At 38.4% G+C, this 16,606-nt stretch overlaps 1 protein-coding gene across 1 annotated transcript in view; it reads left to right on the forward strand.

The window, feature by feature from the left end:
- LOC135225470 (carbohydrate sulfotransferase 5-like) overlaps window positions 1-16,606 on the forward strand; it is a 51,143-nt gene that overhangs the window by 885 nt on the left and 33,652 nt on the right. The window contains exon 2 of the mRNA XM_064264776.1: window positions 2,525-2,786. Coding sequence (XP_064120846.1) covers window positions 2,679-2,786 — 108 coding nt within the window. The 5' untranslated portion in view covers window positions 2,525-2,678. The remainder of the gene's footprint in view (window positions 1-2,524; window positions 2,787-16,606) is intronic.

Below are 16,606 nucleotides of genomic sequence, written 5' to 3' on the forward strand. Positions count from 1 at the left end.
GGGATTTTATAAGGAAAAATCAGCACGCGGTGGTACTAAAGGTCTCGCCAATTTGATCCAAGTCAGGTGTAGTACGTGTGAGCATGAGCTCATCTATGATACTCCACGAGGAGCAATATCCCTTTTTTTTTCATTCGAAATGGAATCATTCTTACAAGTTCAGATATATACATCAACGGACCCTAGTTAGCGTATTGGGTATAGATAGGTAAGACTGAAGGATATTTCTATAACTAACTTCATCCTGGATTGGAATGCCGCCCAATCTTCTATTTTTTCAATTTCAATTTCTGTGTATGTTGAGACTACGAAAACATTTGAGTAATATACGTCTATTAGGTACGTCATTTTACAACAGACAACAGTAATGAGTGACAAATAATGAACAAATAATGATAATGTTTATGGAAAAGATTGTTTCCTACTTTCCAGTCAAATAACAATAAACCAACAATGACGGACAGAAAACATCATGCGTTAGTGGTCATCATTTATGTATAAATGCCGTTATGCGTAGTTTTTCATCCTTAGTATTAGCTATTATAGAATAAAACAAATTCTGAACAGACTAGCTATGTCTATAATATGGTATCTTTTGAAAGTTTCTTAATTTTGCCAGTGAGGATTTGAAAGACTGCTTGCAGGAAACCCTGCAGCATTGAAACATTGTTCTAGTCGACCCTAGAGGCGATCACACCTCACTTGCTCTTGATCGTTCCATGTATAGAACGCAGATAGAACTGTTGCCTCTCGGACACTTTATTTATTGATGATGACAGATTTATTCACTGTGACGTTAGGTGGATGCTAGAGAATTAGAGTTCACTCTGAGGAGAAAATTTGGGGAATTCATCGGTTATATTGAAGTCTTTTCTTGACATGACGTGGTAGATATAAAAATAATGATCACATGAAGGTTTTATGTGTAACACTTGCACCAAAATCTTATACTACGTATAAGCAGCTGGGTATGTTATATATATATATATATAATATATATATATATATATATATATATATATATATACATACACACACACACACACACACACACACACACACACACATATATATATTATATATATATGAATATATATAATATAACATATTTTGATATGTATTGTTTCAGTCCAGAAATCTACTGTCACATCCTTTAGCCATTAATTGAAAGAAATAAAGATGATTATATTAATGCAGAAAACATACAGCCAGACTTGTATAAATGCCGTTGTATGCATTGTTGTCATCCCCAATATTAGTTCTTATGGACCAAACAGACTTTATTAAGAGTATGATAAAAAGAAAAAAAAACTCCAATGAGAAAAGCAAGTGAGTTGCTCGATATGATGTTCTTGATCTCCAACGGAGACGGCGTTCCGAGAAGAAATAAAGAGAGGCACCCACTCTGGGATTCATCCACAATAACAGCCGCGCTTGATGGCTTGCGAACGACAAAAGCAATTTATTGTTTTTTGATTGATTGGAGGGTAGGAAACAGTCTTCTTCAACAATATAATTATTTCTAGTTAGTTATTCGTCGCGCTCTACTTTCCTGTATAATGAAAATGATGTACGAAATTCGCACGTATTGCTTATTTTTCTGAGTGTCAACATGTGCAGTAAAAGTGAATCATAATGAAGAACTTTTAGCTGCTATCGTTGAAATCATGAATTATCGAACGACTTTCAAATCCTGATATAGTTTGATCTTTGTCTAATACACTAACATAAGCATGAGAACCAAAATAAAAATTTAAATAACACAAACTATCAAAATTATATGTCAATGGATTCATAGAAGAGTACTAATATTAATAAATACTTTTATTTAGACTTTATTTCCAATGCGAATTTCGCCGTCAACACAAGACAATAATTATATCTTTTTAATTTTTAACGTGACAAAATTTATTTCTGAGAAAAATATTATGAACCTCCAGGTTATCTTTACATTTCTTTGTTAAAATATCTGCTATCATATCTTTTGTGTCGAGCCAGCTAGAGGAGTTCACAGAATTATCTTCAAATCTGTAATGGTATTTCGAAGTAAACGCTCCTCCGCCTGTTTTGTAATGTAATATTATTGGACGTATAAGAAATTGTACAAAACTATTTCTAATAGAGGGTAGAATTATCATCTGTACGTAAATCAATTTTATTTCATAAATAAATCCATAACTTGTTTCTCTTCTTGCTTGAGCAAATCCTGATAAACGCACAGATATAGTACAAAAAATGTGAACAAGAATTCCAGGTAGCTGCGATTTAATTACTCACTGATACAAAATGCATTGAAAGACGACTTAAAGGCTCTTCTTCAAGAAGATACGCTCTGACCAACGGTTCTGGCCACTGGGTTTCATCTTAGAGACAGCCGCATAGTTTTGCTCTGCTCCTAGTTTAGGCCGCATGGAGACAAAACTCAATTGGAGGCAATTTTAATCGAAGGCAATTCTGGGCCGTTAGAGCCGCAGTTTTCATCAGACACTTTTAGCAGCTTTATCACACGCTTCCTGTTTTACAGCACGGAGCCCCTACTTTGGTGGAATGTTAAAATCCTCCACGAGAACAACAGCGAAACCGTCAACGCCAGGCGCTTCCTGCGGGGACTCCTGACCTGTAATGTCGCTTCATCTTTCGACAAACAAGTTAAATATCTGAGCCAGCAGCCTTTCTACATGATGTACAATGCCTATCTCTCCAAAAACTGCAAGAAAACCTCATTATGTGCTAAAACGGCTTTCATAAACGAAGTTTGTAAGCGGGCAAATATCCACACCATTAAGGTAACGTTCAAATTATTAATTATATCACATAAAAATTTAATAACATTTAGCGAAAGCACGAGATACTTCAATTTCTAGTCAAATAGGTTTCTATGCAAAGAGATCATGTATTTCAGGTCAATCACTACAGATATAACTATACAATGGTAAAAATTTTTCCTTTCTACACACATTCTATACACACACACAAGCACAACATATGTATGTTGTAAATGACTCAGATATGAGTTGCACTTTTTTGACTATCGAGTAGCCCCAAATCTAGAGCACTTAAGTAATCCTGACTCAGTGTACAGACAATTGTAACCACTCTTACAACTTGAAAAAAAGTTTTGTTTGCCATTCAGAGCTTAACCTCGACTGTTGTTGTATTTGTTGTTAGAATTAGTTTGAATATTGTAGTTGTGTTGTCCTGTCTCCTTGTTATGTCATTCTGTTGTGTTGTTTTGTTGGTAGAAGAGGTAAAAAAAATTCGTATTTCTGATTGAATTGTTTTGTTTTCAATTCCGTAGTTTATGAGCAGCTGTTGTATTCTGTACAGGACCATTTATGTCGTTCCGTACGTGGTACAGCAGGTGAAGACCCGATGCACCTATTGATCAGACTACTGACCGTTTATATGCCAGGGGGCATCACCTCTCCCACTGAAGCAACGCCCGACTTTCGTCGCCTTTATGACATAAATACCTCCCTGTCATATTTCTTGTCCCTGTGCTTACTAATACATCTAAGAAAAATAGTTTTTGGTCTACACTATGTCCTATGGTGAAATTCAACACAGATTTTTTCTGTAAAGATGTCTTTCAGTGTCTGTGTATCTTATTTGTTGTTTATTGTGAGGAAAATGTCGTCAGTGTATCTTGCATAGATTTCAAGTTTTTCATGGTTACTGTAACGGTATCCTCTAAATGGGCTACATATGTGTTCGCCATAAGAATGCCTCAGGGGAACCCATAGCTAGACCATTTTCTTGGATTTTCCTTTGTGGGTGCTACTTTGTGCATGCTTCTAGCGTGCTTCTTCTTGCGGTGTTTTCCTGGATTTGTGGTGGGGTTGCTTGTGAACGGTACATGTGATTGAGGATTATGTTCATGGTGGTGTTGTCTACTGGCAGTCTGGCACGTTAGTAAACAAGCTTTCTAAATACATTGATGCAAATTCTTTGGTTGGGTTTTAGTTTTTAGTTAAGATCATGAATTCCGTTGGTGATCTTAATGTGTATCATCTGTATGTATAGTGATTATGTTGATCAGACTTTTTTTTGGCTAGTTTGTACCACATGAAAAGTGACGCATGTGGAGCTGGACAGAATACAACAGCTGCTCACAAGCAACGGATTTGAAGACAAAATGATTCAATCAGAAATACAAAAGTTTTTTTAACCTCTTCCACCAACAAAACAATGCAACAGAACTACATAACAAGGAGACAGAACAACACAACAATATGTTAACTAATTTCAGCAATGAATACAGCAACAGTAAGAAAGGAATTAAGCCACAAGCGCCCTACAGCAACATAAACATACTGGTATATTGCAAATTCAAACTACTGGTATCCCTTGTAATAAAAAACCGAACCTGTGGATCCATGCCGAAGGAGATGGTTTGTAAATTCATTTGCCCCAAGGAGGAATGCAGACCCTCCAGTGAGAGCTACATCAGTAGGACATCAGCTACAATTGATTGCACGACAAAAAAACATCATTACAGGAACTGATGGACAACACGAGAATAAAGTACAAATGCAAAACATATTGGGACATGATAATAACAGAAGCTAATTGTATAACAATGAACATGCCGATATTGAATACCATGGACAAAGCAACTAACAGTTTTATTAACAATATAGGGAAAAGCAGAATATCACAATAATACAATAATGTAGTTGCATTATGTAATAACATATTTTGTAAATATTATGGAAATAATTAACCACCCCTTAGTACACTAAGCATTGTAAATAAAAGCAATAGCAACCCTCCCTCCAAAACCCAAAATGCCATCCTCTTAGAGCTATAAATAAAATGGAGGATGGTATTGTGCTTTAGTTCTTGCTTGACAAAGCCTGTGACACAGGCAAAACTAACTGTAGCAAGTGAAATAAATGGAAACTACACCACGACAGTGTGTCCTTATCCAGAATTTTGAAGAAGTCAGGCCCACAATGGCTATTGCCTACAACAAAAGTTGTGGAAGAGAAAAACTCTGCTCAAGGGATCACTAACTCATACACAGGATACCCAGAGTACATTGATTATGTTGTTGAGATTTGATCCACTTTTGATATGACTGGTGGACAGATAAGTGCTTACAATAACACTGCTAGGAGCAACCAAGACAATCCAAACAAAAACTTCTTTCAGTTTTCTTCTCAAGATTGAAAAAGAAACCCACAAAATCACTGCGTAACGTGTTTACTTCCAAGTATTTACATTTAATTTTACTCCACACTCGAGTACTTTCAGGTCCTATCGGTGGTTCATTTTCAAGAGATGTTTGGGTTGTTAGCCTGGGTCAAGGCCCAGCAGTCTTCTGGAACTTCTTCTCGTTGAGCTGTCATTTATGTGATGGCTGTTCCGGTTTCCTTGAGAGTTGCTAATCCCCTCTTCTCACTCTGATATCCTGAGCTGATGGTCAATGGGATTAACCCTTGTGGTAAGGGAGTGGTCACCAAAAGTCTGTTGGGCAGAAAACCTAATCTCCAGGTCAGCAGGGTCAATCTTAGACTCTTTTAATATCAAAGCTCGGCTTATGGGATGTTCTGAGGTAAAACCTTTGTTTCCTTCCATTACTTTAATCTCTCTGATGAGTGCTCATTCTACTACCCTCCTGTGGCTAATTTTATTGCATTTGTATATAAGCCTACTGTTTTTACTGAGACTAATTTTATTGCATTTGTATATAAGCCTACTGTTTTTAAAATCCATCCTATGGTCATTTTCCCAACAATGCCTAGCTATAGCACAGAAGGGCAGTACAGCTTAACTCTCAGGGGAGTGCTATAGCTAGGCATTGTTGGGAAAATGACCATAGGATGGATTTTAAAAACAGTACGCTTATATACAAAAGCAATAAAATTAGTCACAGGAGGGTAGTAGAAGGAGCACTCATCAGAGAGATTAAAGTAATAGAAGGAAACAAAGGTTTTACCTTAGAACATCCCATAAGCCGAGCTTTGATATTAAAAGAGTCTAAGATTGACCCTGCTGACCTGGAGATTAGGTTTTTTGCCCAACAGACTTTTGGTGACCACTCCCTTACCACAAGGGTTAATCCCATTGACCATCAGCTCAGGATATCAGAGTGAGAAGAGGGGATTAGCAACTCTCGAGGAAACCAAAATAGCCATCACATAAATGACAGCTCAATGAGAAGAAGTTCCAGAAGATTGCTGGGCCTTGATCCTGGATGACAACCCAAACATCTCTTGAAAATGGGCCACAGATAGGACCTGAAAGTACTCGAGTGTGGAGTAAAATTAAATGTAAATACTTAGAAGTAAACACGTTACACAGTGATTTTGTGGGTATTTTTCCAACCCAGACAATGTCGTTGTCGTTAGATTATGCCAGTTTTGTACTGGCATGGGCTCTTGCTCCATAGCAGCCCATAACGGGTGATGGATGAAGTGTTCTTCTCTGCAACATACCATTTGGCTCCAATTTAACAACTGGGGAAGAAGTGAAATTATTTAGTGGGAGGTAAAGTGTTATAGAAGCAAGTCCCATCAAGTAGGAGAGTGTGGGAAGGATTGATTGTGTATTATATCTGGCGTCACAACTGTGGGAAGGAAAGGATAAAGTTTGAGTTAGAGACAAAGTTTGGGAATCAAAGTTCCCTTGGGATGTGATGAATGATGATAAAGAAGTGAATGGATGAAATTTATCTTATAAAGTGGATGGCTGATGCCATTAGGTATTGCTCATTTGAGAGTGGCTAAGATGAAGTGTTGCTCTTCTCAGACTGCTCATTAAGGTACTGGAGAAGAGGAAGAGGGATGGGATGATTAGGTGGGTTACCTGCTGTTCAGATTGAACAACAGGTGCTTGGGTTTGAAGGTTGGCATAAGGTGAGGTTGTATGCAGTTTAGCATTTGTCTCTGTCTGCAGGTTTCCCTGTAAGAAGTCCGAAGAGAATGACGATTCCTTCGAATGTAAGTGTAATTGAGCTTTCAACTCATTGCTTTGGGAACTTGGTTGGCACTGTCTAAGCTTTCAGAAGGGGAAGAAGAAGTTTGTGAGGGATGGGAGGTTAGGATTTATGAAATACTGCTTTGACTTTATTCTGCAGTTTCACCCTGGTCATTCCATCTTCTTCCTTGGGTTTTGGAATAGGTCGTGAAGGTTTTGTGGGCGGTAGAAGTTGAGAAGTTGTCTTGATCTTAATTTTTTCAAGTTGAAACTTGCACTTTTTGTTCCATGCATGATGTTGAAGAGAACAGTTTGGGCATTTGCTTTCAACTTTTTCTCCTCTTTTGAAAGCATCTAGGCATTGCTTGGTTGGATGAGGTTTGCTGCATATTCCACACCCTCACTGTGGCTGTGCAGCGTCTGCTGTGGTGTCCAAACTTGTGGCACTAGTAGCATCGAAGTGGCTCTGGAATAAAGGCGTCAGTGGGGAATGGTCCCCATATACCAAGGGAGACTTGTTTGAGTATCACTCCTTGGAAAGTGGTGAAGACTTTCCCTGTGGGAATACTGGATGTTCCAGATTTAACAGTGTATCTTTTTGCATTATAGTATAATTAAGTTGTAGAATGGGGTCGAGAGGCAGGGTGGTTTGGTATCTGCAGATGACTGCTTTCCTGATTTTCTCTGATGGGTTTAGCATCGTAAAAACAGTATTCCCTCGAAGAATCTCGTCAGTGTTTCTGCTCTTTGGGGTAATAATCATATCACCCACTAGATTTGGTCTAACAGACATTTTTAAAGTTGGATTTTCTTTCCCTGATCTTGCTAATTCAGCATAGGAGGCTCTGTATTTTGGAGGAGGTGAAGAGGGATTGATTGCAAGAGACTTGTCAGGAGGAGGAGTTCTTTCCTCTTTAATTGGTGTTTTTCTGAAGGCTTTCTTCTTCTTGTGTACAGTGGTCCATCCTTCAGTGTTGAATTCATTTTCCGACAAAGAGGGAGCAGCGGTTGTTATTTCAGTGTTTCCATAGCTTGAGCAGATTTCAATCGATGTATGTTCTTTATTAGACATCTCTTGATGAGAGTTTTCTTCACTGGAGAAAGAATCTGTGGATATATTATCCACTTCGAGGAGGGTTGGTGGTTGAGTGGGATTATGAAGAAGAGTTGGGAGTTCCATGTTTTCATCAACAATGGGCATATGTGTTTCTTGAAACTATCTTTCTCAGACTCCATTTCATCAAGTTGTTTCAAAGCCAGGTGATTTCTCTGTTCATCGAAGGAGGAGCCTTTCAAAGACTCCAATCCCTTGAGTGTCTGAGAGCAGAAGTCAAGGATTAAACCACGAATCGGCGAATTCATAAGGGAGCAACGACGGTTGCACATGGCTGCAAAATCGAAAACTGACAATGTGGTTCAGATGATGTTTTAGACTCACAGCCATATGGTACCAGAGTTCTATATGATGGCTCTCAACCTTGAGGGTTAAACTGAGGTGCAGCAGTGCAATGTGGGCCACACAAGCCTTTTTTAATTTAACCACACATGTCTTTCCCATGCTTAATGTTCTACATTGCTCCACACTTCTCTGACATCCCTTCTCAAAGTTCCCATCCAGCTGGGGCTGGGTCTTCCAATTCTAGTAACCAAATGAGCCAGTTTGAGGGGTTATGTGAAAGACATGTCCAAACCAATCTCCATCTCCCTTCATCATTATCTAATCTACATATGGAACTTCTGCAATTTCTATAATTCATGTCAGTATAGCAATATAAATCATACTGTTGTAGACTTAAGCATGATTTCAATTTCGTTACAATTCCAACCTATTTGATTTTTAAATCTTACTCAGGCTACCATTTTTCATTTGACTTTTTTTTGTCTCAATAAATTCCAATTCCTACTAATCAGTAACGTATATCATTGTTCGTATATATTTGAAAGATTGAACCTAATTAATCCCTTCCCTGTTTAATGTTATTTCATATTTACAGACAGATGGGGAGCACACTACACATAAGAAAAACTGAAGCAATGGGCAGAGATTGCACCAAAGGATGAAATAACATTAAACAGGGAAGGGATTAATATGGTTCAATCTTTCAAATATTTAGATACAATGATATACATTACTGATTATCATGAATTGGAATATAATGAGTCAAAAAAAGGCAAATGAAAAATGGTAGCCTGAGTAAGATCTAAAAATCAAATAGATTTGAATTGCAACAAAATTGAAATTATGCTTAAGTCTACAATAGTATGATTTTTATTGCCATACTAACATGAAATATAGAAATTGCAGAAGTCCCATATGTAGATTAGATAATGATGAAGGGAGATGGAGATTGGTTTGGACATGTCTTTCACATAACCCCTCAAACTGGCTCATTTGGTTACTAGAATTGGAAGACCCAGCCCCAGCTGGATGGGAACTTTGAGAAGGGATGTCAGAGAAGTGTGGAGCAATGTAGAACATTAAGCATGGGAAAGACATGTGTGGTTAAATTTAATAAAGGCTTATCGGACCAAAGTTCCACTGCTGCAACTCAGTTTATCCATCGAAGTTGAGAACCATCACATAGGACCCTGGTACCATATTGTTGTGAGTCACCAATATCATTAGAACCACACTGTCTGGGTTGCTTCTAGCATTGTTATCGTAAGTATTCTCCTGCCCACATGCCATATCAAAAGTGGATCAGATCTCAACAACATAATCAATTTACTCTGTGCATCCTGTGTATGAGTTGGTGATCCCTTGAACAGCCGGGTGCTCTAAATGGTTCCCAGTCACCACCTGTCTTACAACAACCAGCCAATAACAGACTACATATGATGCTTAGCCTTGACTCTTTTTTCCTTGAACATGGTCTGAACATGGAATTTTAGCTCTGGTATGCTCTCTCCTAGGAGCATTAAAAGTTTTCTCCTATGGCATGGCAAATATAAAACTTGTTTCCCACAGAAAAACCTTGCAATTAATGGACTAAATATGACCAAGATATGGTTGAATCAACTACTCAGAAACAATCTTGTAAATGTTAAAGTATACATGAAATCTCACGAGATTACAGTATGAACATAACTACTGCTAATCTATGTCTGCTCCTCTTCTTGATGACTGAACCAAATGTTTCATTCTGGAAAGCAGAGATACAGTTCCAAGTCTGAAATGTCTCAACATCAGTGGAAAGGGCAGACCACATTTCCAAGGTAATTCACAATGCTCTCTTCCCCAACATTATGCTTTGGTTGGAAATAGGGGGTTAAAGGATCACTTGCAAAGAACTCCATTAGTTTTTCATGATGGTGTTCTCTTTGATATGCCCATACATGCCAAGCGGGATAGGAGTCTCCTGAACACAGTGATAGGGGACACTTCAGCAAGGGCAGCCTGGGATGAGCTTGAATCCCTTTACATCCTATGAGGACATAACCCTTTTGCTGCAAGCATGTTTTTACCCAAAGTGACATGAGCAGCATCCTGCTAGTCGTGTAACTTGTTAATTTTCTCCCTTTTGTATTTGTATTTTGATTCTTTGTTTTGTTATTTTTATTACTTTTATAATATTACACTGTACTATTATTATGATAATGCTTCATTATAGCAGAGTGATCAAATATGCAAATGACATGTAGGTAATTATTCAGACTCTGATTGTCTAGTTTTTATTGATGATTCATTTCAATATGATACCCCTAAAAGCAGCGAGTAAAGTTACACAATTTTCGTTATTCAGTATGAAAATCTTCCATTCAAACTTTGAACACTTGCTTAGGTGAAAAGTATCATCTAGAAAACCTTATACAAAATAAAAACAAATTTGCCATTATGTAGGATACAAGAATTTATTATCTCCAATAAAAGTTACAGAGCACAGATTTTTAATGAATTGAATCTTCAATGGTCTTCCATTTGCATATTTTATCACGTTTTGTTTTGTTTACTCACTCCATCTCTTTGCTTGACAAAAATATTTCTTCTTCTGTCATTGTTTCTGATTCATGATCATCTCTCATAAAACCTTAAATAAAAAAATGATCTAAGGTACGTTTGTCTATAATTACAATATAATAAACATCACCATATTCACTGCTGTCACTATCGAAACTATCTGATAGTTCAGGTCTACTACTATCATTGTCATTTCCAAATAATCTCTGTAAACGACTTGATCATTGAGAGAAATCTCCTTCCACTGTAGTATTTTGATGGTTACTGAAGGTCTAGCCTTTGTTCTGAGTTTATTCTGCGAGTTGGAAATCAAATGTTGCCATTTGTTGGTAGACTACAGACAAAAGCTCCTTAAAATGATGAGAGAAATGCATTAACTATTATGAGCTGCTTAACAAGAACTTAAAGAAATATGATTGCAGAAATCGGTCTCACATTATGGACGAGGCTGTTTGATGACTGAGATCAGTCCCAAGCAACAAAAGGGTTAACACAGATGGCAAACAACAGACAGATGACCTTGCCAGAGAGATTTGTCTGTGTCGTTTCTGTGCCACTCTGCCCTATGCTGAAATTATGCCCATGATATACCCATGATGGACCTCCGCAAAAAGTAGACAAGTTGCTGGAGGACTCCAAAGCCTCACAAAACACAGCCCCTGCCATCTTTGAGACCAAGGTTGACTACCACTGCCACGACAGTGATAAATGAGCATATACCATACACAGATATCTGTACAAGCTGCAGTAAAAAGGGTATATCCCAGTCATTAGTACTGTGCATCTATCATCATACATTCAGAAAAGAGGCCAGAAATTGTGCCTGCAGCTGTAGAGAAAACAACCTTGGAAGCCACCCAGAGAGGAAATGGTGGCCACAACTACAATTCCTGATGCCTGCTTTGCCAACAATACCTCCAACAAATAGTTTCTATCACCTGGGCCAGCCTTACCCTTTCTACCAGCACAAGCAAAAAAAAGTGTAGCAGATCCAGAAGGAGAGGTCTCAGGAATGTTTTTCCAAGGAATGGGCAGCAGGAAGAAAATACTGTGCATCTGACAAAAAACTTCTTTCTGTACATCTACCACCCAGACACTTCCGATACCTATTCAAGGGTATGCCTCTCACCATCCTAAAAGATCACCACCTTAACCAATCTCTTACCAAATTCCAAGATGTGTACCTACTTTGTGTGCCAGTAAGCATCATGACACTTATAGAACCCCACTTTGCTGGATTTTATGTTGCTAACAGTGCCTCCTACAAACAGTTACTGGTAGATATGGGCACCTTAAGGTCATTAATACCAGCACCAAAAGTCAATTGCCCAACACCCTGCTCCAAATTGTGGCTGCTAATGGCAGCCCTATAGCATACTACAGCCACAGAAATCTTGTCCTGCACCTGATGGCAAGGAAATACAAATGGGATTTTATTGTCAATGTTGTCCAAACCCTCATGCTGAGAGCTAACTTCCTCAGGCAACATGGATTATTTGTGGATGTTGCCCAACACCACCTTATAGACATATCTGTTTTCCAAATGACATAACTCTCTGAAGGGCCCAAAAAGTCACGCTTTTTGTTTGTAATGAGCCAACCTACACCACTTCCTGTAGGATTTCCCTGATATCTTCCAGCTTGAACTTCATGAAACTGCCAGAGACCCACCAAATATGGTTTACTCCACCATATCAAAACATGGGTTTCAAAGTCCACCATATGTTCCACCACCTGCCGCTGGAGAACCTACTTGCTGCTAAAAAGTCCTTCAGAGAGACGGGGTGGATGAGCTTAACTGAAGACCTGCAGTCCCTGGGCCTCATCTCTCCAAAAGTTTAAGAAACCTGACAGATTAGGGCAACCCTCCAGAGAATACCCGCTTCCAACCTATACAGTTCAAGAGTCTCCTCCAAATTCTTCCTAATGAAGGGGCATTTCCAAGTTAGAGTCTACCAGTAAGATATCCTGAAAGGTGCAATCATCAAGCACTTTGAAACATAGTGCATTCAGCCTCCTTCTGGATCTGCTACACTAACAAAATACTCAAATTCTTCTGAAGAACACCTGCAACATATCAGGACTGTGCTATCCCTCCTATGAGAGAAGGACCTAATTATCCTGGGACATCAAATTTCAAAGAATGGTAATATCCTTTACTCTCTAAGATTTTATAGCCTTCTGACCCTGAAACCCATTAAAGAACTATGAGCATTTATGGGAATGGTAAGTTACTACCAAAGATTCTTTCCCAATAGCATGGCTCCACTCCATGATGCCCATACCAGCAACACAACCCAATAAGATGCAAGCAAAGCAACCAAGAGATCATTTCCCAACACTCTGCCACTGGCATTTTCTGTCTCCTGGGGCAGCATCTCTCTTAACACCAGCACAAGCAAAAATAAGTGGTGCCACTGCAGAGAACTACAATGCATTCAACAAAGAACTTTTTGCTGTACATCTCGCACCAGACACATATGATACCTACCTAGAGGTATGCATCTCACCATCCTGACAAATAACTAACCTCCCCTCCACGCCCTTGACAAAAAAAGAAAAGCAAAGAAAAAAAACTATGAATACCTTGCCTGTCAATTACGCCAATTGTCTGCAATTACCGAATTAGGTTGCTAGACAACACATACCCTGGTAAGAAAAAACCATAGAAGATGCATTATTTAGAATATAAATGATTGTAGTTCAACTTGGAATAAACTACAAGGAACTATTTTAAAGATCCTATTTAGACCCTATATATGATCTATACGAAAGCAACTCATATTAATTCAAAAATACATGTTTTCAAACCATAGCTCTGATATTAAAACAGGCTTAATGATGGGTCTCATAAGGTGGGTGTACAGAATTTGGAGCATATTGTATATAGAGGAGGAAGTGGAGTATGTAAGGGCAGTTTTAAGATTCTCAACTACCGAGATCACTGATGTAACAAGACCCATAGCAAAGACAGAAGGATATATTACAATGAAAAAATAATAAAATGTAGGACACAAAAAAGCATAGTAATTCCAAATAAAAGCATGGTCAAACCATTCACCAGAAGATTAGAATGATACAGATTAGTAGGGAACTATAAAAGCACTATAAGGAACAAATTGGTAAAAACCACGGGGGTATACATTGCATCAGGTAACTACTGTGAGGCGGCACAATGTGGACAGTCCAGCAGAACAAGAAAAGAAAATGCCATACTTTAATCAAGCTTCTTCAGCAATGGTAAAACATTACTGGGAAAAGAATCACAAAACAGACTGTGATCAAATGAATTTCATATTCTGCAGCACAGACAAAACTACATGTCTAATAGTAGAAAGGCGTGTTACAAGACGGCCATGCAAGGGAAGGTAGGAAACAACTACTGTATGAGGATACTACCATGTGCAAGATTATTTATGAAACTATGGAGAATAAATGTAACAAGCAACTGGAAAGGATTAACCAATCTTATGAAAACTCCCCAAAAAGGAAAAAGGATGTGGCTACAAAGGTCATTTGGAGGTGACGCTTGCAGGATGAGACCCAATACCCAAATCACGGGTCTGGATTAGGATAAGAAGTCGTTGATCATCTTTGGCATTTATATACATCAAAACATGCATGTGTTTTTTTCATTATTTGGTCCTTTGAAGATGGAAGCAGCCCAGCATCTGAAAGCTTGGAAATAAAGAATTTTTATTTTGGAACCTTCTGTATAGTGTAGCAGATAAAATATTTTTTTCACTGAAATACTTCAGTTAATGATACAAGCATGAAATTTGGTACACACCTTCTCCATAGTCCACTTTTTGAAAATTACTGGGCGACCACTCAATTCCAAAAGGGCTGCCACTTTTCAAGATGGCTGCTAGTCAAAGATTTAACGTGGGAATCATGTGCCTCTGGTCATGTTTTTATACATTTATTTTGGTTATACACATTTTAGGCAGAGTCACCAAGCAAAAGTAAAATGTATTTCTGTTAAAGATTTCATATAACAAATATAAAGAAAGATGGCATCCAATATGGCACCCTAAAACGTTAAATAATCCCATCTCAGGATTCAGTAGGCATTGAAAAATGTCTTCCTGTTTGATATAATAGTTTGAAAGTCTATATATAATTTAGGTGGTGGTGATATCTTTAGTTTTAGTTTAAAAGAGTGAATTTCAGCGCATAACTAGGGCACATTGGTGACTTCACTACTGTGCAACTCAGCATGAGGTTCAGTGTAAGCTAACCTTGCTTTACTTACATTGTACCTAGCTTTGCTTTAGTGTAGTTTAGTAGATTATTGACCCAAATGCTGTCTAATAGCCCCATATCAATTAGCTGGTAGAAAGTATATATATAGTTGGTAGATCTAATTAGACAGCCAAGCCTGAATTGACAAGAAGTGCCAGATGGGCAGAGCTGGGGCTCTACATGGCTTGTTCATGGACTTACCTGGATGGTGTACAGATCGCACAGGACTTAAATGGCACTGGATGAATGATTGGGCTAAGTTTAGGGTGATAGAACCTAGTTGTATCACATATGTAACAGATTAAGGTGGTAAAAGGATAACCGCTCAGCCTTGGTCAAGAGCTCATAATGGCAAGTGTAAATTCAATCATAGGGTATGTAATGATTTCAACCAATGTACCATTGTTCCAGGAGACTGATGGAATACCGCCATAGTAACACTGCAACATGGCAAAATGCCACAAGAGCTGTGGTGTCATGTTCAATAATGCAATCTTGTTCATGAAAGAAACCAAAGATCTACGGTTGAAGGTAGTAAACCAAAGGAAAAGGATGCTAAGCAGCGTTGATTGAGTCATGGCAATGAAGCATACATTTTTTGTGAAAATGTGGCACCTGTATCAGATCTTCGACAATTAATGATAATGAATCTCAACAGCACACTACTTGAGTATGATTGCACACTTAATGATGGTAAATTATTTGCAAAATGAGGTGCAGGTGATGCAATTGCACAAGAGCTGAAATACCATCTTGTATGTTGCATTGGTCATTACAATATGGAGAGGTTCCATTTCAGAAATCTAGAGAAAGACAAATACCACAGTGAAGACAAGGTGAATATCAATTGTTCTATCGGAGCTGGTTAATCATATCATTGAAACCAGCTTGAGTTCAGATGGTCCTGCCATTTTTCCTTTTGCAGACATATCCCAATTATACCAGCAATGCCTGGAACAATTGGGCATTGCCTCATCCATTGTAAATACAACAAGATTGAAGGACAAATTGTTAGCAGAAATACCTGAATTTGAAGCACACTAGAAAGGAAGAGTGTGTTACTTGCCTTGCAGAAAGATGAAGCTTTAGCCCTATCTCATGGCATCTGACTACTCGGATATACTTGTGATTGCTAAAGCAGCAAAGATATTGAGGAAGCATATTCTGGATCACCTGTCTTGAGAAAGGGATTGTTTACCACTGCGGTCATGGACAACATTGATCACAACCTTTCAGCAACTATAGCTACTACTTTCATGGGTCCAGCACTTCGGTATTCTATCCCCCTGCCAAAAACAACTTGGGGGAAGAGCATCAGCCAGTACAATTTGGTCCAGAGAGAGTAAAATCTGTACCTGAGTTACCTTATTTCTTCACAAATATCCCCACCTGCTCCCTTCAACTCCAAAAACCCAACACCACTAAGTGGTGCAGTGCCAAAGCCAGTTTCAGACCTACTAGGACCACAACTGGCCCTGGAGT

Source organism: Macrobrachium nipponense, chromosome 13 (genome assembly GCF_015104395.2).
Source record: "Macrobrachium nipponense isolate FS-2020 chromosome 13, ASM1510439v2, whole genome shotgun sequence".
Taxonomy (NCBI): Eukaryota; Metazoa; Arthropoda; class Malacostraca; order Decapoda; family Palaemonidae; genus Macrobrachium; species Macrobrachium nipponense.